Source organism: Trichoplusia ni, chromosome 2, assembly GCF_003590095.1.
Source record: "Trichoplusia ni isolate ovarian cell line Hi5 chromosome 2, tn1, whole genome shotgun sequence".
Taxonomy (NCBI): Eukaryota; Metazoa; Arthropoda; class Insecta; order Lepidoptera; family Noctuidae; genus Trichoplusia; species Trichoplusia ni.
Window position 1 is genome coordinate 9,361,147 of NC_039479.1, and position 26,521 is coordinate 9,387,667.

Below are 26,521 nucleotides of genomic sequence, written 5' to 3' on the forward strand. Positions count from 1 at the left end.
TATACCAGTACCAATGCAGCAGGTGGCCCAGTTTATTTGCTGTGCAGTGATGTGTACCTATCTATAACAAGAATTTGTACGATAAACACTGATTTACACGGTTTGTTAGGTGTTAATCTCCAGATATTAACCCTTACGTTAGGTATGCATTTGTGATAGCACTGCAATCTGAGCCTTACATACTGATACCGGTAGCTTTATGTAATTTTATCAAGTGATCTAGGAATAATTAATAATAGCCTGCTCAAAACCTTAACCATATTACCGTATCGTGTACCAGCGTAGAAGTGCATAAAATGAGAGTCAAGACAAGTGCAGCAACTCAGACTAGTTGCACTACGTCACCAAACTGTCTCGGGTCGTCCGCAACGGCGCCACACCCCCGCTTACCGGAGTGTCTGATCTAGAAGCCAACAATCCGAGCATGTAATAAATGCATGTACAATACTGCTCCCCACCAAATACAATTTATTGAAGCTAAGCTAACAGATATAAAAATCTAGCGGATCTTTCTGTAAGTTTTTAGTTAGGCCTTGCTCTTCCCCGCTCGGATTGTCTCTTTAGACAGATCGGCTCGGCCTGCTCTCACGACATCACACATTGTCCGTAAGTGCAGTTAGCAGTAAGGAATAAAAATCGTAATCTTACGAATAACGTCTGACAACATTAAATAAAAATAACTCGATTGGGTCAAGGACCGTCTCATGTAAAAATCACACTTTTCTATTTGCAAGTTTTATTTTCCGGGCGTGGTTCTTAAAAACTATAGTAGGTATGTAGATAGGTATAGGTACGCTATTCTATGAAAACCTTGTGAACGCAATTTGGAACCTGACTAATTTAAATCCTACGGTTTGCTCGGATGTCCCTGCCAATGCGGGACGCTGTTCACTAGGCCTGTCGCGATGAAGCAGGTTAGGACTTCCTCCTCCCTGTGCCGTTGCACCTGCAAGCGGGTGCGCAGGCCAGGCTGGGCAGTTAGTTTCCCTTTAGAAACCGGAGCTGGCTCGCAATCGTCGGCTCAAAAATGACCGGTGCTAAATATAGAGGCGGGCGCAGGGGGGGCGAGTGCGCGCGGCAGCTGCGCCGCCCGCCGCCGGCCAGAGCCGCCCCGGTCGCCGCGGACTCCACATTCCAACGTCGCTGTGCTGCCGGTCGAAGAACCAGTGCCGTGACTGAGTGACCGTCTTCTACCCGTGCGACGTAAGTGCCGTGCCGTGAGAGTGCCAGTGACGGGCCCAGCGGGCAAATAGTGTGTAGGATAATGGTGTTCCGGGAATCCTTGTGGATGCGAGTTCGGAAATGTCGAAGATAAAAAGACGGCTCGTAAGGAGGCTTGTCTAAAAATACGCGCGCGGTATGTGCCAAATGCGGACGGGCGCGGGCGTCGCCACGCTGAAATAGAAGCAGCCGCCTTGTATAGTGCGCCGGATTACGTTACCGGCCGCGACTCGCGCGCACCCGCACCTTATGTTTCAGCGGATATCCGTACGTGGATGTATGAAAGTCGCAAAAAACACATCTTTGAGATTTTTTTCCGAAAATCCGCATTTTTTTAATACACACATTTACACTACACACTATACCCGAAACATATTGCTGTTAGTGTTATTAATTTTTGTCCGAATATATGTATTTTTACCAAATTCTTAAAAGACGAATTCCAATGATGAGTCACTTATCTACTCTGTCCGCTATCCAATTAATCATTGGAATGAATGGCCTTGAAAAAAAACAGGACAATTTTTTTTTTACTTTAATTAAATATATATGTACCTATATATAATTACCTACAAAAAAATTACTAAGTTCCTAAGTTTTTCACTCCGGGATTCACGTTTGTTTACATATCAGATTGATTTATAATTAATGACTGCAGTTACACTTAGATGATATTTTACTAAATAAGAATTAAATGGCAGTTGCAACAAAATTATGTGCCTACAACAATTACTCCTGAAAATTTTCGACTTACGGCGATTTTAAAATTAACCAAGCACACACACGATTACACATCTAAAAGTAACTAGACTTTGAATAATCCTTATCTTTATTAACAAACGTGAAACCATCCTTGACCCAATTAAATGCAACGTGTTGAAAGCTTAAAAGTTTATTCCAGATTTATCATAATTCTTTGAATCTTGTTATTTTAATCTGGGTACTTATTGAAAAAAGGAAACAATCTGATTTGAAAAATAATTCTGCAGAAGATTTAAGTTGTCAGGAAATCGTTAAAAATCAAGAACATTTATTTTCCGCGAAAATAATAAAAGCATTTGAACCGTAACAAAATCATAAAACGGAGCTCGATCGAAATCCGAATCCTAGGCAACATTGGAGTCGAACGCGAAATCCAATTTTACACTTTCTTTGAACGGTTGCCAGCACGTAGGTGTGCTAGATGGTTAGAAAGATAAAACCGCTAAAAATAAAACGGTCTTCATAAACAAAACGCACGCTTCCCGAGTACACGTTTCGCGCCCACACTAGTTTTTTTTAATGTTGGCAACTAAGGAAACGTTCGACGTTATCGATTTAGCTAATGTCTATTTGCAATACGAGTTACGTATTGGTTGGTGGCGATTAACTAAAACTAAATCATGATTCAACAACTTTAGGTACCGACACAATAAATACATTATACTGTATGAGGTTGATTTTTACAAAGTATTTTCTTGACAACAAAATCGTTACAAAACCTAACGGAACAATGTTTTGTTAAATATAGAAATAGGTTTAGTTTACTGACAAATAGTAGATGTTAATTAGCCTACCCAAATGCACTGCGAAACATTTTCAGTTTTCATTAGGTACTTCAATTTGGCATTAGAGTGCAATTTAAATAACAAATTAAATAAATAATTTTAAAACGCAAAATGTTTATCTTAGCCATCAATAATCTATTTTGAGATCACAATGTAAACACACATGCACTGATGAAATATAAATCAGTCCGTCGATAAAATGTTAATAGATGCATCTGTTGACGCGATGCCAATATTGCTTGCGTTTTCCAATGACGTCATAGTACATGTAAACAATATCGATAAAGACTAATCGATACCAGATCAGAATCTATTAGTTCTTATAGGTAGTTATTTTCACAATAGGTAGTATGTACAATGCATGAGCGCTGCCAATCGCTCACTACTTTTGCAGTTGAGTTCCTGAACCCAGTGCGTTAATTGATTTTGTCTCCGTGTAGTGCCAACGAACTGTAAAACGTTTGGCTCAGAGTGAGCATCGCCGGGATGTCAGTGAGAAAATATTAGTCATCTGCTATTGAACGTGCACAAATAAATTAAAAAAAACTCCACTTTAAAGTTTCAAAACTTTTTGAAAATCAACACAATATTTTTTGTTACAGATTAAATAAACTACCAACATGTCTGACGAAGAAGAATACTCGTAAGTATTAAAACGAAACACTGTACGGATCTCAGAACGTAAGATGTTTCCATGCTTACACAACACATACACAATTACACAATTCTTGAATGTCCTCTTCCAAACTACATGCAATCTGTCCCCTTTCTGTAAAATAACCGATGTACATGTATATTCTGTACTAACTACATGTAAACGGTTTGTCTGCTGGTCCTCGAATGTTTACGTTAATCCCGACTGTGTCTGTTCCACAGTGGCTCCGAGGAGGAGGAAGTAGAAGAAGAAGTCCAAGAGACGTAAGTATGGCAAACGACAACACTCGGCTCCCCGTCTTCCCGAAATTAGTTCTTTTAGAAACTGTTTGGTTTTGAAATACTTCAGCTTCTCTCGGCCTGATTTCTTACTATGCCTTGGCGATTCTATACTTTTCCAAATCTATTAGATCGGAGGAGTACACTTGGTTGTACGTCGATAGTTTTACTACTATTTTGGACAAAAGCGTGAACTATTTGAGGCATGATCGCAAGTTTTGATTCCCAGTTTCTTGGAACCCCCATATCTCGGGCTTGTTGCACGCCCTCACCAAACCCTATTCTCTCTTTTGTTGCAGGAAGTAAGTGGCGTGCCATTTTGGTTGATCCGGCACTCACAAATGCTTCGCTCGTTTTAGGCTAAGTTTAGATGGCGACTCTAACGCTTTTAGCGCTTATCTCATCGCTTTCGTTGCTTACAGATATACCTACGATTTACGCTAGGTGCTGCTGCCGCTCTGCAAAATGCTTTCTAACATCGAAAACTCTCATATAACAATCCGAAACATTAACGAGTTTGACGCTATTGGAAAGATCAGTGTAACCAGGACGAGTAAGTGCCTGATCTTTCTTTTGATGTAAAAAATCCTGAATGCTGTCAAAGGTGTGAGTGTACTTCAAGTTTGCTATAACACCGTAAGCTTTGTAATATCAAATGGAATATTTACTTCTTCACGGCTGCACAGTTTTTAATCGTGTTAAATTTTTCTTTTTTCCCGTCGCTGCTCTCGTCGTTGCAAAATGAAGACCCGCTCCTAAACCAGAGTAAGTAAACTCTAGATACAACTGTCCTACTGCTTCGCTTCTGCCACCCGACTATTATGGCACTATGATTGATTGGCACAAATTAACGTTTTTTTTTACCTACTCTTGATTTTGCGCTTTCGCAAAAGCTAGTACGGTAAATTAATTTTTGACAAAATTCTAAAATGTTGATTACAACGGCTACTGGCTTGTGACGCAGTGTTTGTATCGTGTATGCGCAAAAATAATTGTCACCGCTTCTTTGGTTACGAACAATGAATTCTGCAATAAGAAGTAGAATACTGTAAAAGATAAGTAGAAGGCTGATTGTTGTTTTCTGTTTCTAGGAGTAGACCATCGATCGCGTAAGTTGCACCGCTCTCTGTGGTGTCACTAACTATAATCCTATCATTAACTGGCTAAGGCGCGGGCGCAAGTTTCTTACAATCGATTCCCAAATTTATCGCATCCGACCAGATGATCGTTCGGCGAATGAACAACCGCACGGCGTCGTCGGTCGCTATTTTTATATCGGTTGGTAGGCGTTCTATTTTAGAAATCCTTAGTGTGCTGCGCCCGCGCCATTCCGCAAAGAAACAAAATGTCGGTCAACGGGCGATCGCTCGAGCTGCCCCGACTTATTTTTGATTTATTGCATGAAAGAAATAACTTGACATCAAAGCATGACTACCTTGTAATACATATAATATTGTCGTAATACGTGTCTCTGTCCGTGTATCGTGATGGTAATTATAATTGTTGTCATAAACCCACAACAAACAATAATATCATTTACAAATACAAAACTACACAACTATGAATATAAGTGGAACACAAAATGAATATTTTCTGTAAAAATGTATGTTTGTTATACGACTTTAGACAAGACGTATGTAACTCGTATAACAGTAATAATGTTAACAAATCAATAATATTGTAATGTAGTTGTTCTATACACAAACATGAAAGCTAAAACTTTAACAATATGTACAGTACCCGATGTCCCTGCTTACACGCCGATAAAAAAGCGTAACAGCAGAAAACTTAACTCTAACGAGTTACCGTAAAACTCAATCACCGTAACAGAAGTTATATATGTATTGTTACCGTTATAACTACGGTTCTAACATTAACAGAAATCATTAGAAAGATACGATTTTTAACATATTTTTTTATATTTGCAGGGGTGAGGGAGACCCAGAATTCATCAAGGTAATTATAATGTTACTTACCGCAAAAACTATTTTATCTTCCTATTTCCTTGCAAAAAAATATCACGAGCTAACTATTAACTTTTTAAACAGCGTCAAGACCAGAAGCGGTCGGACTTGGACGAGCAGTTGAAGGATTACATCAACGAATGGCGCAAACAACGGGCCAAGGAGGAAGATGAGCTCAAACGCCTCAAGGAGAAGCAGGCCAAGCGCAAGGTAACACTCTACACTTGATATCAAATACAATCATACAAGAAAATGATGGGAGTAGAATATTGATAACATTTTCATGTTAATAGGTATCTCGCGCTGAAGAAGAGAAGCGCCTCGCCCAGAAGAAGAAGGAGGAGGAAGAAAGGAGAGTTCGCGAGATTGAGGAGAAGAAACAGCGCGACATCGAGGAGAAGAGGCAGCGACTCGAGGAGGCCGAGAAGAAGCGCCAGGCTATGCTCCAGGCCATGAAAGAATCCAGCAAGACCGGACCCAACTTCACCATCCAGAAGAAGAGCGATAACGTGAGTAAAAACATTCACTCAACAGATATACAAGAAATTTGACTTGTATTAAAAAAATAGGTATTCTATTCAGTCAAATAATCAAAATTTTCCCGTCAACAGTTCGGCCTTAGCAACGCTCAACTGGAACGCAACAAGACCAAGGAGCAGCTCGAGGAAGAAAAGAAGATCTCTCTGTCCATCCGCATCAAGCCCCTGAACATTGAGAACCTTTCCGTAGACAAGCTCCGACAGAAAGCCACTGAACTCTGGGAATGCATCGTCAAACTCGAGACCGAGAAATACGATCTTGAGGAGAGGCAAAAGAGGCAGGACTATGACGTAAGCTTGCTTCAAACTATACTTAACTATCTGTTTTTGTATCGCATCCAAGTACTAAGGAAATCTTTATTTTAACAGTTAAAAGAGCTCAAAGAAAGACAGAAGCAACAGTTGAGGCACAAGGCCCTCAAGAAGGGTCTCGACCCCGAAGCACTCACAGGCAAGCACCCGGTAAGCATACAACTTTATACCAACAAATATTAAAGAACCAAAACAATTTCTCGTTTATAAAAAATACTTCTTATTATCTCATAAACAGAAACATATTTTTTCTATTTTCAGCCCAAAATCCAAGTAGCATCCAAGTACGAGCGACGTGTCGACACAAGGTCCTATGACGACAAAAAGAAGTTGTTCGAGGGTGTAAGTATTCACACATACATGAAAAAACCTTCTTACGCGATTACCGTATGTAGCAAATGAGAAAAGGAAATTGTATTTTGCCATGAATCTTGGAGAAACCCTAGACATAGGCTGAGATACTTTTTAATGTTTTCGTAAAAATAATACTTTGTATCAATGAAAGCCCACATTCCGTTCTGGACATTTACGGGCTGATCAGACGATTCAGTGAAACAACTCGAAATTAAATAATCATAAATTTTCCTGTCCTACAAAAATTGGGCGACTGCCAACAACTAAATCCAGGTCACTTTCACATTTAATTTGCAGTTGTAGTAGAGATTTGAATTATAACACACGAATACATGATATTCACGGAAACGGCAACTGATCCTTAAATAGCACACACGATCTAAAAATAAGTCGTTCACGTTGAACGAAGCTGTCAGATGTAAAAAGTTAAAACATGCATGGGACACATAGACTACTGTGAACATTGATTGATGATTACATTTAAACGCAGGGTTTGGATACTCAAATGGCAGAGTTTATGGATAAATTGTGGAACGAGAAGATGAACGAGTTCATGAATCGTACCAAAAGTAAGATGGCGGACATGTTTGTCGGTTGTGATCCCAATACCGTCGAATGTACTACCCCACGACGCATGTCTTCATGGCATGTCATGTTCCACTTGTGACCCAGACGAACCTTGTATGTTACTTTCGAATTAATTTGCAAGACTTTTGCAAGCATTTTTAATTAACTCATTAAAAATACCTTATTGCTAGAGGAGATATCAAGCAAATTGATTCGTTAGTGTAAAAACACCCTAGTTGATTAAGCCCCGGTTGATTCCTTGTGTCGTACCATTGTATTTACCCTGTGTTAACGATTCCTATAGGACCTTGAGAAACTGAACAAGGACTTCCTCGAGAAGGTGTGGCAAGAGAGGGCCGATCAATTCGGCGGCAGGCAGAAGAGTAAGTATTGTTCACTCCATGTCGTAACTCCGAAATTCCGAGTCATTTATGTGAGACCTCCATGCACAAGTTTTACAAGTCTCTTGTTGCATGTTGTTAATATACACGATTTTTTAAGTTCATTTGTGATTTGTGACGTCATCGCTCAGACTGTTACAAAGATTTGAGTTTAATGAACTGGTTTTTTTTATATTCTTTGACTATGGCCGCAAGTGTAATATTTTAGATCGATTTTCACGAAATGTTTTTTTGATAAAGCACATTTTGTAGTCAAATATTTATTTCAGACTATTGTGCAGAGCTAACTTAATCAAGTAAATGACAAACACAGAAGTAATAAATTTAAAGCTATCTCAGTATGTTCAACATCTAATATGCGTTTCCAACAACAGCGAGACTGCCTAAGTGGTTCGGTGAGAGGCCCGGCAAGAAGAAGGGCGACACCGACTCCCCGAGGGTGAGGAGGAAGTGAAGGCCGAGCTCGAGGAGGACGACGAGCCCGTGTACGAGCCCGAGCCCGAGGAGGAGGAGGTCGTTGAGGAAGAGGAGGAGGAAGAGGAAGAGGAGGAAGAAGAGGAGGAGGAGGAGGAAGAAGAGGAGGAAGAGGAATAAGTAAGTGTTGAACAAGATCAGGTTGTATTATCACAACAGTGAGTCTGAGTTTTGGTACTTGTTGCGTTGCCACGTTAGCACGAGGATAGTACGTGAAGGTTAATAAGATAATGAGCAGAGAGCAGTACAACAAGACAGAAATCTATGGGAAGACCTTTGCCCTGCAGTTGGACAGTATAGATTCCTAAAAAAAGGTTTAGTTGAGCAGGCTAATAATAGTATTGCTTTTACAACTAAAAGAAGACGTGACGAAGACCTGAACGTCATGCAAACAGTTAAATTACTTTTATACCACTCTTCTTTTAATATATTGTGACCAAAATCAGTAATCAAAACATGTTTTTGTTTCAGACGTACGCAGCACGACTTGATCAGAGAAGCTATTCGCCGACACGGACCCGCGAGTCGGCTGTACTGTTTTGTAACCAATCCATTAACTTATTACTATTATAAATTATTTTTATTATTTATACTGTTGAATCATTCGTTACGGAACATGGACTTTTTTGCACTTATTACGTCACTAACACCTATGACGAAACAATAAACTAATTTATTTCATAAGGCTGTCTAGTATTTTATTGAACCTTACATTTAACTGTCCTATGTGATGTTCATATTGTAATAGAAGATTGTCCTTTTCTTACATCAAAAAACAGTTTTACGCTACTTGAGCTTAGACGCTCGGAGGAGATATGAGAAAGAGAGTAATCTATACTAATATATAAAGCTGAAGAGTTTGTTTGTTTGTTTGAACGCGGTAATCTCAGGAACTACTGGTCCAAATTGAAAAAATATTTTTGTGTTGAATAGACCATTCATCGAGGAAGGCTTTAGGCTAGGCTAAACCGTCACGCTGCGACTAATAGGAACGAAGATACAAAGGAAAATGTGAAAAAATCAGGGCAGGTATAAATCATAAGTTATATTTTCTACCCACGAGGACAAAGTCGCGGGCAACAGCTAGTACCGTATAAAAAACCTGCAACATGGTAATTTCGCTCAAACCTGAACCTACATATTATCATCTAGAGGCGAATCCTTCAAGCCTATCAATGATACAGTAGAACCTCATTGCTCATTGCCATCAAAACTGTGGCTAAATCGATTAGAACATTATTTCCTGGTAAACAAATGAGCGAGTGATTTTTCCCAAATCACAACTTATTCAAGTGTATTTTAAAAATAAATAAGAAAAAGAAAGAAAGTTATTTAGCACAATAGACTAGCAGTGACTACTCAATATAATAGCTATAAATAAAAGATACATATAATGTTTTTTTTTATAATTTTAACTGGGATCCAGGTACCAAAGCTAGCAAATTATATTTTTTATCACAGCAATGCATTTATTTGGATCACTAATCAGGTAGGCATTTTCAAATAAAAAAGCTACTGATAAAATTATTGGATAATATATTTAATACAATAATCTATAATAATAAATGATTAAAACTACATATTAGACATAAACAGACTAAATAACAACTACAATTATGACACTTATTCTAAATACATGGTGTTTCAATATTTACACATGAATAATAATTAAATTAAATATCTAAGTAGCCAAGTTAAGGTAATAGAATTAAAGATTCTCAAAGACATACTGTATAGGATACTTGTGACTATAAATAAGTCATGATTGCAAAAGAGACCTGACTCATAAGAGGCACGCAAGTTATACAAGTTTCCATAGTAAACATAGTCGTTAACGTTAGAGCTGCAGTGTCACAAGGTGAGTGCATGAAACAGTAATGTGTGTTACAAACTTATCGATACAAAGTTATGTCTTCTTCTTCAGCCTGACGCTACTAACCCCGGCCTGAGCCAGGCACCGTCTACATAAAACAAAAGTTTACATAAGTAACTTCTATCCGAAATTATTTCACGACCATACAAACACACGGTTAGATTCGTACAATTTATTAAGGCAAGGCAAACACTTACATTTCTCAAGTTATAACCTAATGATTGTTATTCATGCATAAATGTATCTAATATCTAGAATGACTCAAGTTCGCAAAACATAATCAATGTAATTTAGTTGTTATGTGTGTGGCATAAGGTTGGTGTCACAATGTAGTTGTTAGCGAGTCGTGTTCGGTATCTTACGCGGCCGGGATGGTGTTGGCGGCGGCGGGCTTCTGCTGCGGGCTCTTGTGCATCATGTTGATCTTGTCCCCCAGGCTAAGCGCCATGCCCTGGATCACACGGGGAAACAATTAGAGTGCGAACGAGTAACAATCTCAAGTCATCGGGGCAATTTCAAAAATTCAATCTCAAAAAAACAAAAGGGATTTGGAAGGTCTCAATTATTTGCAACAATAAAAAGATTTTGTCATTCAAATTAAAATCTTGTCATAGTAAACACTTACCTGGCTCTTAGCCCTGATTCTGACATGTCCCACTACTGGGGAGTTGGGCTTATGCAATGGTGTTTCGATGCTGAGGTTAGCGAGCGCGTCTTCACCGAATATAGAACGCGCGTACAGGTTTGCTGCCATGAAGCCGCACTGCCCTGACAGTGCCTGGATGGTAAATACAAATGCAGGTTAATAACTATTTGTAATTATATAATATGTGTTAATTGATATTTTAATTGTTGATTGATTTATAGAGTTAACTGAGTAAATATACCTTTGGGTGAGCTATAAAACAAGATTGAAATAAGTTATAATTACCTTTTCTGGTGTTAGACATTTCATGTTTGTGGAAGCCAGTAGATGCTGCAGGTACTCGCGAAGATCCGTGATATTCGTGTTGACGGACACCTGGAAATGTCATTTCATGTATAATTGTCCGGCTCTCTCACTGTTTAAATAACTCGCAAGTTGAGTACACAGTCAGAGGATAACGGTAGACTACGTGTTAGTCCAAGGTATCCAACGTACTTCCATACGAAATTTCATCGAAACGGTCCAACAATTTGAGTGTGACGAAGTAAAAAGCATACGAACTTTCACATTTATAACTCGATTTTTGAACTAGATATATTTGTAGGTGTGGATGTGTCACCTTGTTCTCCCACTCGAACTCGGCCCACATCTGGCGGAAGTCCGCGTCGATGCAGAGCGCGGGCTGGATGTAGTCCACGATGTCGATGTGGATGTCGTTCAGGACCACCACGCCGCGGTCCATGGACGCCCCGGACACCTCGTACACTGGATATTACTTATTGTTATTCTATGTCAAGTGTTATAAACTATATAAGCTCTTTTATAACAACTATCGTGAGACTGTTTTATTATTAAATGATGCAACGGTTTATCAGGAGTAAGTGAGTATAAGTTTTCTAGGGAATTAAGTGCAAAGTGCAAGCAAATAGAACCAGCTTCCGAATTTAATTGAGACTCATATACCTCTGACAGACGGCTCGACCGATTTTTATTAAATATTTTTAAGAACATTTGCACATGACACACTTTTAATAGAATTAACTAAAGTATAATCGCTCAATCAGCTCGGGAACTATGTTACAACAGAGAGAAAGGCAGGCAGCGAATCAATTTGTTCGTTTGTGGTGTTAAAATCATCCAAATCGATTGAATGACATAATGGGAAAAAAAGAATACTTTGAAGTGAGAGCTTTTCAAAGTCTAATATTTGGATTCCGAGCCGTATAAGATAACTACATCTTTTGTTTTAAGAAACGACTCCCGCATTAAAGTATTAAATATTTGTGTGCATTCGTGGATCACACAAATGTTTGTCCTACACGAGGATCGAACTAAATGTAGGTCATAGCAATAGTTCCCCAGACGTCGTGTGAGGTCCGTAAGTGAGGTCCGTACCGATGTTCCCGAAGATGATCCCGTTCTCTGTGGAGGCCACCTTGACGTGCGCCTTGATGCTGGCGAAGTCCCTGGGCGCGAGCACGACGCCGGCGGGCCGCTCCACCAGGCGCAGGTCGCCCAGCGTCGCCAGCTCCACCGTGCAGTTCTGCAGCGTGTCGTCTGGGGACCGACAGCCATAGTCAACACCAGGCGCAACTCATACACAACCTCCTCAAAACAGTGAGCAGCTACAATATTATCAAATAGATTCACGCTATACTTGGTATTAGATTAATTATGAAAAGTAGTAAAAGTAATATTTTTTTTTAAATATAATTGATATCCAAATACGTGTTTTAATCGTCTACGTCTGATGAACGGCAGAATAATTTATTTCATAAAAGTTGCAGTTTAACAAAAGTATTACAACCTAACTGAGGAATTTACGCCTTAATAATAAATATTCGTCACATACCGGTCTGGTTGACCACGAGCACGTCTAGCACGATGTCGTACTGGTTGACGGCGACGATGGCCTCCGCGTACACGGGGTCCGAGAAGCCCGTCAGCTGAGTCACCTTGCCCAGCCGGCCGCGGTCTGTAGACCCGCCGGTAGTGCCGCGACCTTACACGGAATTATTTACAGGTTAGAAAAATAATAAAGAAGGGGATGGGAGAAACTGGTAAGAGATACGTGAATTGACATCAATATTTCTTAAAAATAAAAACGAGTCCCCCCATATGGAATTTAATTTTTGTGTCAGACAGACAAGCATTCATGGATTTCATAAATGCTTGTCTTACGCGGGAATCGAACCCGCGCTTAGTGCGTTTGGCGAAATAAAACTAATAAAACTCTTGTTGAGTTTTATTATGGATCGTGAACTTAAGGTTGAAAATAGTCTGAACAATGTCTGATAGTAGGATTATTGATACGAAGATTTGTGTAAGGGAAAATATCACGTATTTGTATAGCGGTAAAGGTGCATTTACCTTGCACCGCTTTTGAGAGCGACAGCTCGAACATGTCGTGGTGTGTGCTGGCGCCGGAGTTGCCGGCCAGCTGCGCGAACACGATGCCCGTCTCTACGTCGACAACGTTGTCTTGACGCTTCGGCTCACGGTCCTGGGTAAAGAGGTAATATAATTAAAATAATTTTTATTCTGATTTATTTAAAAACGAGTTCCATTAGTAATGGCTTTGAGGTAAGCCATCGTAAATTCGAATAATACGTCTGTATGTCACTATGTTTAGTGAGGGATGAGTTTTCAGACATCACACACTTGGTTAGTTTAGTTTTCAATATTATTGTAGGAAGTGGATGAAGACAGAGTATTCTAGTTCTAAAGAGGAAGATCTTTGTCTGTACTCTTGGCAGAGTGATCGATGTCGTAATAGCAGGATGTTGGTAAGCGTTCCGCGCTGCCGGCTGTTGTCGCTTCAGCTACCAGCTGGCCGTGGAGCGCGCTCGGGAGGATGATCCCGGCGCGCCCGCCATACGCTGACTTCGCACGAGCGCAACTTGCCGCCCTAACGAGGCTCTGGGCAATAGACACGGGGGTGCATATCGTTTAAGCGTAACTCTACGTCACCATTCTCGCGTACCGAAGCCTTTCACGTACATTTGTCAAGTTGACTTTTTGGAGAAGACTACTATGGAGGGAAAGGTTTGTGAGGTAAAGTGGGCGTAATGGGGCATCAAAACTTATACTTATTTTATTTTAAAGGGGGAAATGGGGTAGAGCGATCCCCACTCTTCCTTGGAGCGCTCAAGATCCGTGCCGATAACTATATAGGACATTACCTTGTGCGCGTCGTCCAGCAGGCTGGCGGCATGGCCGGGCAGCGCCAGCAGCGCGGCCAGCGCGTGGCTGGCGCCGCCCAGCAGCGCGGCGCGCACCACGGGCGGCTGCAGACTGCCCGCCACCACGCACACCGCGCCGTGCTCCACGTCGTCCGCCGTCAGCCCCGCCTGCGCGCCCGAGCCTGACACGACACACACTATAAGGATCGGGATATTCTAGATACAACTGGGCTGATCACTTATTTCGAATAAACTTTGGGCAATATACGAAGTGGAAGGGACATCGACGCAATAACTTCGCGAAAATTTGAGGGTAACAGATTTAGTGGTTTCTTAGGTTTACGCGAATATTAGACATTGAAATGAAACGAATTTTACGGATTTTAACAAATCTCTTGCCTTCCTAGACATATTAGTTAAACGGAATTCTGATCAGACCATAAGTCACACCGTGTATCGCAAAAAGACCCATACAGAAAGGTACTTAAACGGTGAATCTCACCACCACCCTAAACAGTTAACTACCGTGGGAAAATCTTTGGTTCCGCTCTTCGAAGTCTGCAGTCGCCGAACATGCTGAAGGCTCCAGCCATTATATTAGATTTGATCAACCACAGATCCTCGCTAAAGAATCCAAGTTCCTACCTAGGATGTTTCGCGAGGCTATTGAGATTAAAAAACACCCTAATTTCAATAGAGAAGATGGCTGGAAGATATCACCTACTTGGGACCCAATAATACAAAAACTCAAGGCTAAACCCAAGAGCAGCGCTGCAAGACATCACGACACAGTGAGCTCATACTGCGTAGGTCGGACCATAAATAATTAATTAAAAATATGAAGGTAGAACGAGCAACATCTTCTGTCAAGACGAACACCATCTCAGTCTGCCCGTGACCATGATACCTGCAAAGGTGTCGAAACGTCGGGAACTAAAACCAAAAATTAAACCGCGATAAAATCCGTAAAATTCGTTACATTTCAATGGTAACAGATTTAGTAATTTTGTAGCCCGTTATAACATGGTATAACGTGTCGGTTGCGTACTTTTGGTTCTTCATCGATAATTTATACAGGATCGATAAATCATCATTCCCCCTGCCCTTATCCCAATTATTATTTGGGGTAGGCGCAACAAGTCTTCTTCTTCCATGCCTTTCTATTTGACGTCATTTCACAACACGATTCATCCGTCGTTTCCTTCATCGTCCATTTCCACTATATCCATCCACTAAGTAATCGGTGCCACTTTATATGCTATCGTAACACCAAACATTCTTCTTAAAATTCTCATCTCTGCCGCATGCAGTTGTCTTTCATTCAACCCTTTTATCGCCCAACACTCTGATCCATACAGGAGAGCAGGTCTGGCCATGGTCTTATAGATTTTCCCCTTAAATTTAAGGGGAATGTGTAGGTCACAAATGGTTCCCATTACCTTCCGCCATTTCATCCATCCTATGTTAATTCGGTGCTTGACCGCCCCATCTATTTCGCCATTGCTATGAACCGAAAGTGCGAACGGACTGGAAGGCGCACGCCATCAAGCGAAATCGCACAACATGTATTCCATCTTGGTTCTGCTGATTTTCAAGCCAACACTCTCCAGTTTCCGCTGCCACACCTCCAGTCCGCTCTGGATCTCGGGTCCATCATTCCGAACCAGAACAATGTCATCGGCGAACAGCATTCACCAGGGTGCCTTTTTCTGTATGTCCACCGTTAGGGCATCCATAATCAGCAGGAAGAGGTAAGGACTTAAGGCCGACCCCTGGTGCAAGCCCAGCGCCACACTGAACTCGTTGGAGTTGCCAGCAGACGATCGAACTATGTACAGGATTCCCTATACATAGCACGAATTAACTACACATACTTTCCAGGCACACCCTTCTCGAGGCACCCTATCCATAAGCTTTCTCGAGGACAATGAATATCATGTGCAAGTTCCTGTGCGCACGTCTGTTCTTCTCGTACAGTTGGCGGAGTGCAAAGATAGCGTCCATTGTCCCTCGACCTGTCATGAACCCAAACTGGTTTTGGGTAATCTCACTCTCTTCTCTCAATCTTTTCTCTATCACCTCAAAATCAAAGCTGTTGCAATTCTAAAAATCCCCTTTGTTTTTTGAAGATCGGAACTAGCGAGCTAGTACAACATTCTTGTGGGATGCATTCTTCATGCAACAACTTATTGAAGAACCAAGTCAGCCACACACATCCTTCATTGTTCATACTTTACCACCTTCCATACTTCACCTGGTATTTCATTTGGTCCCAAAGCCTTTCCACTTTTTACACTTTTAACAGTTGGTATTACTTAATCCAAGCTTCTTTCTCTTACCAATCCCTTATTTACCGGTATCTCTTGCAGTGTACCATTCCTCATTTTCCTAATTTATAAGTTTTTCAAAATGGGCCTTCCATCGCTCTTTAATTTTTTCATCTTCACATAATATTTCGCCAAACTCATCTTTCATACATTTCATGTGTATTATATCTCTTGGTCGTCTTTCTCTCTTTTTTGTAGTTCGGTAGAGTTCCCTTTGGCCAATAGGACAATCCAGGCTTTTGTATAACTTCTCTTGCGCCGTAGCCATGACAACAGATATTGCCTTCTTTGCTCTCTTGGTGAAATTATTCTTAATCATACGATAGTCGATTATTCTTAATCATACGCACGGCATATTGCGCTATCTCTTACGTGTTATACTGTTGAGGTTCATGTATTGCGAGCAAAGTATTCGTTCCATTTTTGACAGCATTTTCGGTTACATTTCACTGGCACCAACAAGTACGACGATCGCGCGTCGAGTACCTTAGTGAATCAGTGGAATAGCTGATAAGGACTACTTTTTACTGCTTTATTTACATTACCTTTTTTCGTGAAAAGGGCTAAATAGTGATTTTTTATAATTAATGATTTATATTTAACAAATAAAAATAAATAAATAGTTAGTATGCGTGTCACCGTGCAGCTTGTGATGCGCCATGAGGCGCGCGGCGGCGTGCGCGGCGGCCAGCGCGCGCGGCGGCGCCAGCTTCAGCGCCAGCTTGCACAGCGCCGAGCACGCGCACGCCGCCGTGAAGCTCTCGCCCGCGCCCAGCGCCGCCCACAGCCCCGCGCCCGCCGCGCCCGCCGCCGCCGCGCTGCCGGCAAGCAACACTCATTACCGTCATATACAACCAGAAAAACATGCAACTTCTAACCTAATATATCATAAATACTCTCTCAAAACTTTTCGCAACTATAATATGATGAAAACACCAATGAAATTAAGAAAACTCATAGATACTACCGTCGCAATATTATCGAAAATTACTAAATCAAGTATCTATACAGAATTTTCATTATTCTGTAGTACAAAAATTTAAAAAAAAATCTGATGGAGGCCTTTGCCCTGCAGTGAGACAATAACAGATAAAAAAAAACATATTTTTCTTTCATTACTCAACCATAAAAATATGTAATAAAATAAGCAAATTTATCAGACATTTTTTCTTAAACTTTAAACACGTAACATATTTTATATCTACTTTTCCATCAATATAATATAAGACTTACACAGGCAAATTGAAGGCAGACTGTGTAGCGTATGTCCCATCACTTGTCACCAGCTGACGAGGAGCTGACGTGTCCTGAACCTTAGCCGCAGCGGCTTCGGTCTCTTCCTGCAAGAGTTTCATAACAATTAATTAAGGACATTGTATTTTTTACTTTATGTCTTAGCGGATAAGGTTCAAATTACTTCCTTTCTTTCAGTCACAAAAGTAAGTTCTGTGCGTGTCATTGTAAAATTAATTTACATTATGCTTACAGCAATAAGGAGCAATTTCAGTCCCCATAGGTACTTATTAAATACGTAGTACAAATAGCTATGAACCTTATATGCTGTTAAATAAGGATCACTGTACCTTTTCCTCATCCGTGGCGGTGGGTGAGGGTATGACCGACGACAGTACTTCGAGCGCGGCCTCTGCCCGCTGCGGCGTGTCGGCGAACTGCGCCAGCAGCCACAACGCCGAGCGGGCGATCTTACCCACGCGGATACCGGGGACTGCTTCCAATAGTTTCTACAAATAAACAAACAATCTTACAAAAAGAAAAAAAAAAGTATTCGTTTTCAAAAAGTTATTAAGTGATTACAGCCGCTCCAGGATACCCGCCACATCAGAGAATTCAAGTGCTAAGCCGGCCATTTAAAAATAAATACGCATTTTTCTTGAAGGTTTGAAGGACGTATTGATTCAGAAAAGCGAATTCTTTCTTTTTCCAAAAGTTTAAATAAATTTTCATGGACCACGAGTTTTTTTTTTAACAACTGTGGTACTTCTTCATTCAGTATAAAAATACTCATAAAAACAAATTTCAGTCAGTATGATTACTCCATATGTAGATTATAGTATCAAGTGTATTTTGTAAAATAAACGGAAAGATCTAACGTGACGAGGCTTGTAACACTTTCTTAATGACTAACGAACCTGATAGATATGGTCTCGCAGATCCACGAAGGTGTGTAAGGCGGAGCGCAGGAACAGCATGACGTCCTGCGCGGCGGGCTCGCTGCCGTCGCCCAGCAGCTCTAGCAGGGCCGGGGCCACGCTACCCGCTACCTCAGGGAACTGCGACGAGGATTATTATCATTAAATTTAAATCTTTATTATACAAAGACAGTTATCAAAATTATTATTTGGAGTCGGCGCTACATATATTTCCCAAGGAGGGTTGAAGTAGAATTTTTATGGTCACGGGTCATAAAAATTCTGCCAAAGCTACGAGCAACATGGAAAGAATAAATGACTTGAGTGATACACCGATAGTAAAAATAATATATAAAGTGCGTACGAAAGGCGAGTAACCCAGTATTTTTTTTCTTTTAGTAAACTCTGGCCAGAATGAAAATGTACAAATGACATTTGTGGGTGTACAATATTAAAACATTTATAATGCATAATAATAAGAACCAAGATAATCAAAAAATGTGTATGGTTATGTGACATACTTAAATTGGTTATATAATGAGAATTTTGTGATTTTAATATGGTGTCATACTGTCCCAAACTTTTTTTATAAACTTAATGAGTTTATTCAGCATGCTCCGTATCGGAATATTAGAAACAGTACTAAGGTTAATATTTTCAACCAAGAAAGTGACAATCGTGATATATCAGGCGGTACAAAATTCATGTTGTAAATGTTATAAAATTGAAAATAAAATTACGATTTTGTTCAAGAATAGTTGTGGAAGCGTGACAGTGTACTATACAATGCAGAGTGTTGTCTGTACCGCAAGTGGTAGTACAGGGCGTGTACCTTGAGCGCGGCCCGGTGCATGGCCCGCACGAGCAGCTGGCGGTACTTGGCGGCGTCGTCGTGGTCGGCCGACGCGGCCCGCGCCGCCTCCTTGCGCAGGACCTGCACCAGCTCCTCCGCGTGGCGGGAGCTCACCAGCTCCAGCGCTACCCACACACAGGGAATAAGTGATCACATAGGACTAATGTATGCAGGGAGTCAGAGGGGAGGCTGATTGATTTGACTGCTACACTAAGCTATTTTGCGAGACTTATATGCTAGGAATTTTGGCGTAAGGCATACATTCTGGAGTCGAGGAAATTGTCGAGGAAAGTGTATAGTACTATTTACTATGATGGGATTTAACATCAGATATTTAAATGTGTTTAAACAACATATTCGTTAAATGGACGCACAAAGTGCCTGTTCATAGTATCAAGAGTGTGTGTGTGTTAGTGTGTATCGGAATGTTTAGCTTTATCCTCAAAATGAACAGTTAATCTATCCAATATTCATAGCTCCTGGCAATGCAACATGACAAATCTTGTTTGTCGTGAACTGGCACTCACCCAGCTGCAGCGTGTGCTTCCTGACGTCGAGGTCGGAGGAGGCGAGCACCCGCAGCACGTCCATGGCGAGGTCGGGCAGCGCGCGCGCCGCCGCCTCGCCGCCCTCCTCGCGCAGCGCTCCCAGCCTGCCCACTACGATCAGCTTCACGTTGTTGTCGCTCTCCTTCACGATCAGGTCGATGTAGCACGCTGCCGCCGCCTAACGATACCAAAACAAATCTTGGTAAACCATGTCGAGAACAAAATCGAATCAAATCCTTATTCAACGATTTCGACTTTCACGTGTAGATCCATTCGCGTGGAATACGTTTAGGGGAATTTAATCTGATCAATTTAACAATATAAACAACGTGCAATTTTTTCTGAAGTGCCTATTACTGCCCTCGTAGAAGAAACTCGATTTGTTACGTAGATTCCTTGCACTGTAGGTACTAACCTTGATAGACGCGGGTGCGTTGGACAGCGTGACGAGTGTCCCGGCGGCCTCGTACCGCACGGCGGCGCTAGTGGCGTTCAGCAGACCGTACACCGTGCGGATGAAGCGGGATCGTTCTGACGGGTTAGCGTGACACACCTAATACACCATAAAAGACAAATAATACATTAATATAATATAAGAGACATATTGGAAAATGGGAAGGACTATTGAACAGCTTTGGGATATTTACGAGTATGAACTGGAAAGGAACCAACATCTATGTACAAATTCGTTAAATTTGGTGCTCGAATTTGCTTGAATGAATTATGTTAGTTATAAAAATCTAAACAAAACAGTGTTGAATATAAAGACAATTAAATTGAAGGCACAAAAATACTTATACAATTGCTTAACGATTATTTACCTTATAAATAAGCTCGACTATAACCAACTGCAGGATATCTCCGAAGCCTTGCACATTGTCTAGCCTTGACGCCAGGTAGGACAATGCTCTCTCCTGGTCTGCATGTAGCAACATGAGGAACGCATTCCTCTTGCAGGACATATCTTGCTCCGACTCCAGGAAGTTCGCAACCAGTTCTGGTGCGTCGGGAATTAGGAACTCGAAGTTTCTGAACACAACAGACTATGTTGATAAATAAGCAGAAACTATGGTTTAATAAGTATTGATAAAAGAAGTGAAAAAACTTGGTATGCTATTGTACTAAGAAATGAAGGCACTCAGAGGGACCACAGTAATATTTAATGTTATTAGCAAAACAAAATACCTGTAAATGGTAAAAATGGCTAGAACTGCATTTCTCCTGACATAGGAGTGGCGGTGTTCTAGACAAGCCCTGATGGCTGGCATTAGAGGCTCTAGGAGCTCTGGCTCCTTCAGCTTGCATAGGAAACGGAGGGTTGAGCCACGGATGAACTCATTGGGGTGTTGCAGATCCTAGGACAAGAAAAATAGTTGATAGTAAGATAGCAGAAAACTCTCTCAATGCAAAAAGAACAAAACAAATGGTGGCAAAATAGACAATTCAATAAATACAACAAGACAAGTATTTCATACTATAAATGGAAAAACTCAATATTGCCGTAAACGACTTTTCGTTTAATTTTTCTTCATACTTATTGTCTTAGTTGATGATAAAAAAATAATAATATACGATACATGTACTGGGCTGCTTTTGTAAGATGACTAAAAAATCACGGTGAATAAAGTTCAATCATTAAATCACATCGTAGTCTGAATTAGCAATCAAAAAATTGCCTTTACAAATACCAACCTTTCTGTAGGCATCACAGACGAGGATCATCTCCTGCATGAGCTTGCCATCGGGAGTGGTCTTTGGTACAATCTCCCAGAAGATGAGCAGGAGCTTCTTGATCATGTGATCCTGCAGTGGCAACACAAACCTGATGATGATCATCAGGAGACCGGGGATCTTCTCACCAGACAGAATTATGCCTATTGTCTTCTTTAGTGCCTCAATTTTCTTTTTGGTATCACCTTTTTCTGTTTAAATGAGTTTTTATTAGTAAACATACATACTACATTTGCAAATAATTCTTTCTTCAATTTAAACTATGTTACTATGTTGTAACGTCCATTGGGAAACTAGAAAAAATATGAGCAAAACCTTATATGTAAATTGTGACTACAAAATCAAAAACTCTTCAAGTAACACTAGATAAAGGCATGTTGGTGCCAAATTTGACTAATTGTGGTAATTCAAAACAACAATTTTATGTATTGTTTGACTTACCAAGGTCCAACTTGAGTTGCATCTCATTGTAAGGCTCTGAATCGGTGGGGAAGTTGATCAAAGTATAGCAGGGCTGCTCTACGCCTGCCATGCTGCAATTACATCATTATAAAGAAGTGTAAAATTATTAAATTACAAACTAAGCAGTTAAATTCATGTACTATCAGGTTATCTGCTGCCATAAGGATACATTAAAACTAAGGAACGTGGTCTAACAACTAGTTCAGACTTAAAAATATTCTTATTAGTTGACTATATTGTCATCATACCCATTACTCATGTTTAAACATATGCTCTGACTTTTCAAATACCAAACCCTTTTAAATCATAGGTCCGTAAAGCTTGTGTGAGCTTTATTTACAAATAAAAGGTGTGTTAGGGATGAAATAGTTGAGATATGTCCAATTACAAGCGTCCGGTCGGTTTACAAAATCACCCATATTTACTTACGTGAATAAATTTTGGTTTACGTATTGCTCTAAAGAAATGATGCGTTACTACTTTTTAAGTTCTAACATTCAAAGTATCTACTATATATTACTCTAAATGGAAATAAATTACAATCCAAAACTAATAATACGTGTCCACATCCACAACTTAAAATGTCAACGTGACATTTAATAGTGTTGTAAGTAGTTCGCTTGTATAAGTAGTAACTTTTTATTCTTGATAAAAACGAATCAAGGCTTCCTAGCATATTTATCGTGATTGTCTTAATAGTTTCTGACCCAATTGGAACTGAAAAGGCAACAACGGGTCTGCAAGTCGAACACTCTTATCGTTTACAAAGTTAACTAATGCAAGGAAATGTGAGATGTTGAGCTGGAATATTATAATTGAAGGTTCAAATTAGCAAGTGTATTGCATCTATCAGCTCAGCATTTAATAAATGGCCTTAATTCTGTTATTTACGATGCTTTGTTTTTTTTTTAATTGTATAAATAATGATTAAAGTTAATCATGAATACGATACAATAAAATTGAACTATTATATTATTATTTGTTATTTATGCCAGTCAGAATGGTGATATGTAGCATATTATTATTATAGTCGATGCTGTCTGATCACCTTCCTACTGAACAAACACGAGCAACTATACAGTCAAGTATAGACGCAAAAAATCAATACGAACAAGCGAAACGTCAAACGACAAAAATATTATTTTATAATCTGTATATTTGACGTCGTCGCAATTTTGGATTATTTGTTTTGAAACCAAAAATATAAAATAAATTCTTTATGTAATGTTTTAAACATTTTAAATCCAAGATGGATGTGTTATTAACATTATTGTATCTTTTACTGTCGATGTGTGTCGTATATCCGCCCAATGAGTTTATATCGGCCGGCTTTACAATAGCTCAGCTGTTCGAGAGTTTCCTCGGCTCTGAAAATATGAATTTTATTGGATATCACATGAAGAGGACGACTATTACAGCATTAATTCATTCTGCTTTGCCCTTGGGCTATATCGTGTTTATGTTGTGCGCTGGTGAGCGCAATGCTTGGCTGCCAGCAGCTGCTGCGGCTACTGCTATCATTCCCTTGTTGATGTGCTACCGGCTGTTATGCTGGTGGGAAAATGATCAAGCTAAGCACCCAGTTGTCAAGTGTCTTTTGCCCTATGTGACTCCAGGCATAGACTGGAGAGTAGTCGCTGCAAATCTCAATGTGGAATTCCGAAAGTAGGTACCTTCCTTTTTCAAATAAATTCAATTTTATTTAAAAATTTACTATAAAATAAATGTAATAGCTAAAATTGCCAACAGAAAACTCATTACTGAATTAAGCTCGCCTTTTGAACGCATTTTTCATGTAATTTTATTATTATAAATATCTTTGCAAAACAAAAAAAATTATCTGCCCGTAGTAAAGCCTTTAATTGATTATTGTAAAATTTTTACATGTATGATTTGTTACAGTGTGGACAAAGTGACAATTCAACTAAATTCAAACAGCATGTTCATAGCAACGGAGACATGGCTCATCAAGGTGTCTCAATACTCACTGAATGTGTTAAAGCAGGCGGACTGCACACTTGTTGCTACTGCTGTAAGTACACTTAAGTTGACAGTCTGCATGTTACTCCCTTGATATATAACAGTATACAGTAACATCTGATAAATAATCATTTTATTACAAAACATTAAATAAAATACCACTATAAATACCATACTCTCTCATTTAATTATCTGCTCATTATGGAAAAACAATATTTTTTACAGAACATCGTCAAAATTCAAGAATGATCTAGAAACATGTGGAATTTATTTAAATCAGTTACATTGCAATATTAATAGATTAAATCTTTATATTTTAGTTCAAGTTTCAAATCACAGCTTATCACTAGATACATTAAAATTCTGTTATTCAAATGATAAAATTTGACCAATCACTAAAGTTCAAGTTTTAATCTATGACACCATTGTTCATAGTGCCTATGTAATGTAAAGTAATTGAAATTTTATTGAATTCCTCAATTTAGTTAAATATCTATCTGTATGATTACTTGCAAAACACAAAATTCAACTCAGATTTTCTGATAATCAGTGCTTTTCAATTATTTATTTAAAGTAGGTATTATTTATTTTTTATATTGAGTTAATCAAACACAAAACTTCGATAATCAAATACCCCACCTAATACTTTAAATGAGGACAACATGAAATTGAGTGTCTTATTTCATAATTTTTTAATGCACTTGCTATTTATGTTTAACAAGCTGTTGCGCACATCATACGGACATACATACACACCGCTATGGATTGAAAAAGATCCCACGGGAACATAAAAATGGAATAAAAACTGTCTTTTGTGTTACTCCTGGTATAAACTATCTATGTACCAATATTCGACTAAATTGGTTAAGTGGTTTTTGCGTGAAAGAGCTTTGTTCCTCTTTCACGCAAAAACCACTTCATACATACAAACTATCACGTTTAAATATAAAATAGGAATATTCAGAGCAACAAGTAAAGTTTATGAGGCTATCTTTAAAATAACGTAAATGATCCATTATAATTTTATAATATTATATATTTTCGATGCCGAAAAACTAACTGTTATCTCAGCTCAAATTATTTCATAACTAGCTGTTGCCCGCGACTCCGTCTGCGTGGCTGTTTACAGCGTTCGGTGGTCCACGATTCCATGGAAATACATCCCCTTAGTGATCTTATAGCTTTTACACACCTTTTCAATTTTCCGTCGGGAACTAGTTTAAAAATTTTAATAAAAGGTAGCCTATTTTCTTTTCCATGTCAATGGCCATATGCATGCCAAATTTCATCCAAATCCGTTTAGCTGTTTTTGCGTGATTGAGTAACAAACATCCAAACTTTCACATTTATAATATTAGTAAGGATACACTTCCTCAATATAACACCATATTTGCACAGCTCAAAAGAAATCCCTTGTCCTAACAGACCGACAGGCCCAACCTAACACCTTCCGGCGAAGAAGAGATCCAGTACGTGAACATCGAGGCTATTCCCACTCGGGATGATATAGAGAGGTTCACTTTTCGCGTCACGACGGCCTCGCTACGGGAGCTGCAGCCGCGGCTTTCGCAGCCCGTGCGAGTCCCGGACCACATCTCCTTGCTGCCGACCCTTATCGAGAGATTTGTTGGAGTGTTCAAGCATTACGTCGATCAGAATCCTGTCTACTATGTTGACCAGGTAAGTTGTATTCAGTGTGTAGCAGGCAAGGGTGCTAGCATGTGTACCGGTTATCCCGACCATTGGTATAAGTTCTATAAGTACCAAATCAGATTTTGCATAAATTTGCGGAGTCTATACGTTGGCTGTCCTAGACCTACGATAATTGCCGCCCCGGCTACATTATTCATATAAAAAGGTGATTTTTTTTTTTAAATACATAGTGGTTTCCTTACATACCTACAATGGTAATCCCAATAAAAGTTGCCAATGTGAAAACATTCTATTTTATACACAGGAGAGTGGGCCCCGGGCTCAGGCAAGGCGCGAAAAAAGACAGTCAAATTTTAAAATTAAGACTTTTGTATCTAAAATTTGCCTCAGTAGGCCCAGGTTTTCTTGGACCCGTTCCTGCATTTATAGCAATTCTTCAACCTAGCGTTTCTTATTTATCTAGGAATTGGAACTGTGCATTGGATGCATGCATTACACTGCTGATGTCAAGCTGAATCGACGCTGCCACCCACCTCCCGCGTACCTGGAGGGGGGCCCGCCGCCGTGCCAGCAGTGCAATTGCCGGTAAGCTATCTTGTTGTATCGCACGACGACTTTGTAACTAGCCCAATCTTCAGCGATCTCTAGAGTATCTATACATATAATAAAATTGTAGAAAAGTGAAAACTGTACATTGAATATTTTTAAAAAAGAATAATTGGAGGGTGGTACGAACGATTCCGATGCCGAAAATATGATTTTTAGAATTTTTGTCTGTTTGTCTGTTTGTCTGTTTGTCTGTAT

The 26,521-nt window shown here is 39.8% G+C and overlaps 3 protein-coding genes across 4 annotated transcripts; 2 read left to right on the plus strand and 1 right to left on the minus strand.

The window, feature by feature from the left end:
- The first annotated feature begins 1,091 nt into the window (after positions 1–1,091).
- On the plus strand, positions 1,092–8,999 carry LOC113506605 (troponin T, skeletal muscle-like). The gene is given in 15 exon segments (XM_026889445.1): positions 1,092–1,203; positions 3,371–3,411; positions 3,645–3,686; positions 4,449–4,466; positions 4,793–4,810; positions 5,630–5,657; positions 5,750–5,875; positions 5,959–6,174; positions 6,277–6,495; positions 6,574–6,666; positions 6,778–6,858; positions 7,742–7,820; positions 8,213–8,266; positions 8,269–8,432; positions 8,784–8,999. Coding segments are annotated over 13 exon segments (1,161 nt in total). The 5' UTR covers positions 1,092–1,203; positions 3,371–3,388; the 3' UTR covers positions 8,784–8,999.
- Positions 9,000–9,836: 837 nt separating this feature from the next.
- On the minus strand, positions 9,837–22,688 carry LOC113506617 (coatomer subunit beta-like). Of its 2 annotated transcripts, XM_026889462.1 has the most exons (21): positions 22,514–22,688; positions 22,064–22,155; positions 21,584–21,813; positions 21,077–21,246; positions 20,713–20,920; positions 20,307–20,444; positions 19,871–20,069; positions 19,323–19,468; positions 18,491–18,631; positions 17,924–18,082; positions 17,574–17,680; positions 16,980–17,158; positions 14,101–14,195; positions 14,014–14,058; positions 13,202–13,334; positions 12,684–12,833; positions 12,227–12,388; positions 11,451–11,596; positions 11,117–11,206; positions 10,811–10,963; positions 9,837–10,636 (listed from the first exon to the last, which is right to left on the minus strand). In XM_026889462.1, the coding sequence occupies exons 2-21, from the start codon at positions 22,152–22,154 to the stop codon at positions 10,544–10,546; spliced, it is 2,835 nt and encodes a 944-aa protein (XP_026745263.1). In that variant the 5' UTR covers position 22,155; positions 22,514–22,688; the 3' UTR covers positions 9,837–10,543. The 2 variants fall into 2 exon arrangements, with proteins under 2 accessions (XP_026745263.1, XP_026745255.1); XM_026889454.1 differs by having other exon boundaries at positions 14,014–14,195.
- A 498-nt stretch (positions 22,689–23,186) lies between these two features.
- Positions 23,187–26,412, plus strand: LOC113506633 (E3 ubiquitin-protein ligase TM129-like). Its single transcript, XM_026889466.1, has 4 exons — positions 23,187–23,749; positions 23,987–24,116; positions 25,490–25,744; positions 26,181–26,412. The coding sequence occupies exons 1-4, from the start codon at positions 23,334–23,336 to the stop codon at positions 26,304–26,306; spliced, it is 927 nt and encodes a 308-aa protein (XP_026745267.1). The 5' UTR covers positions 23,187–23,333; the 3' UTR covers positions 26,307–26,412.
- Positions 26,413–26,521: the final 109 nt, after the last annotated feature.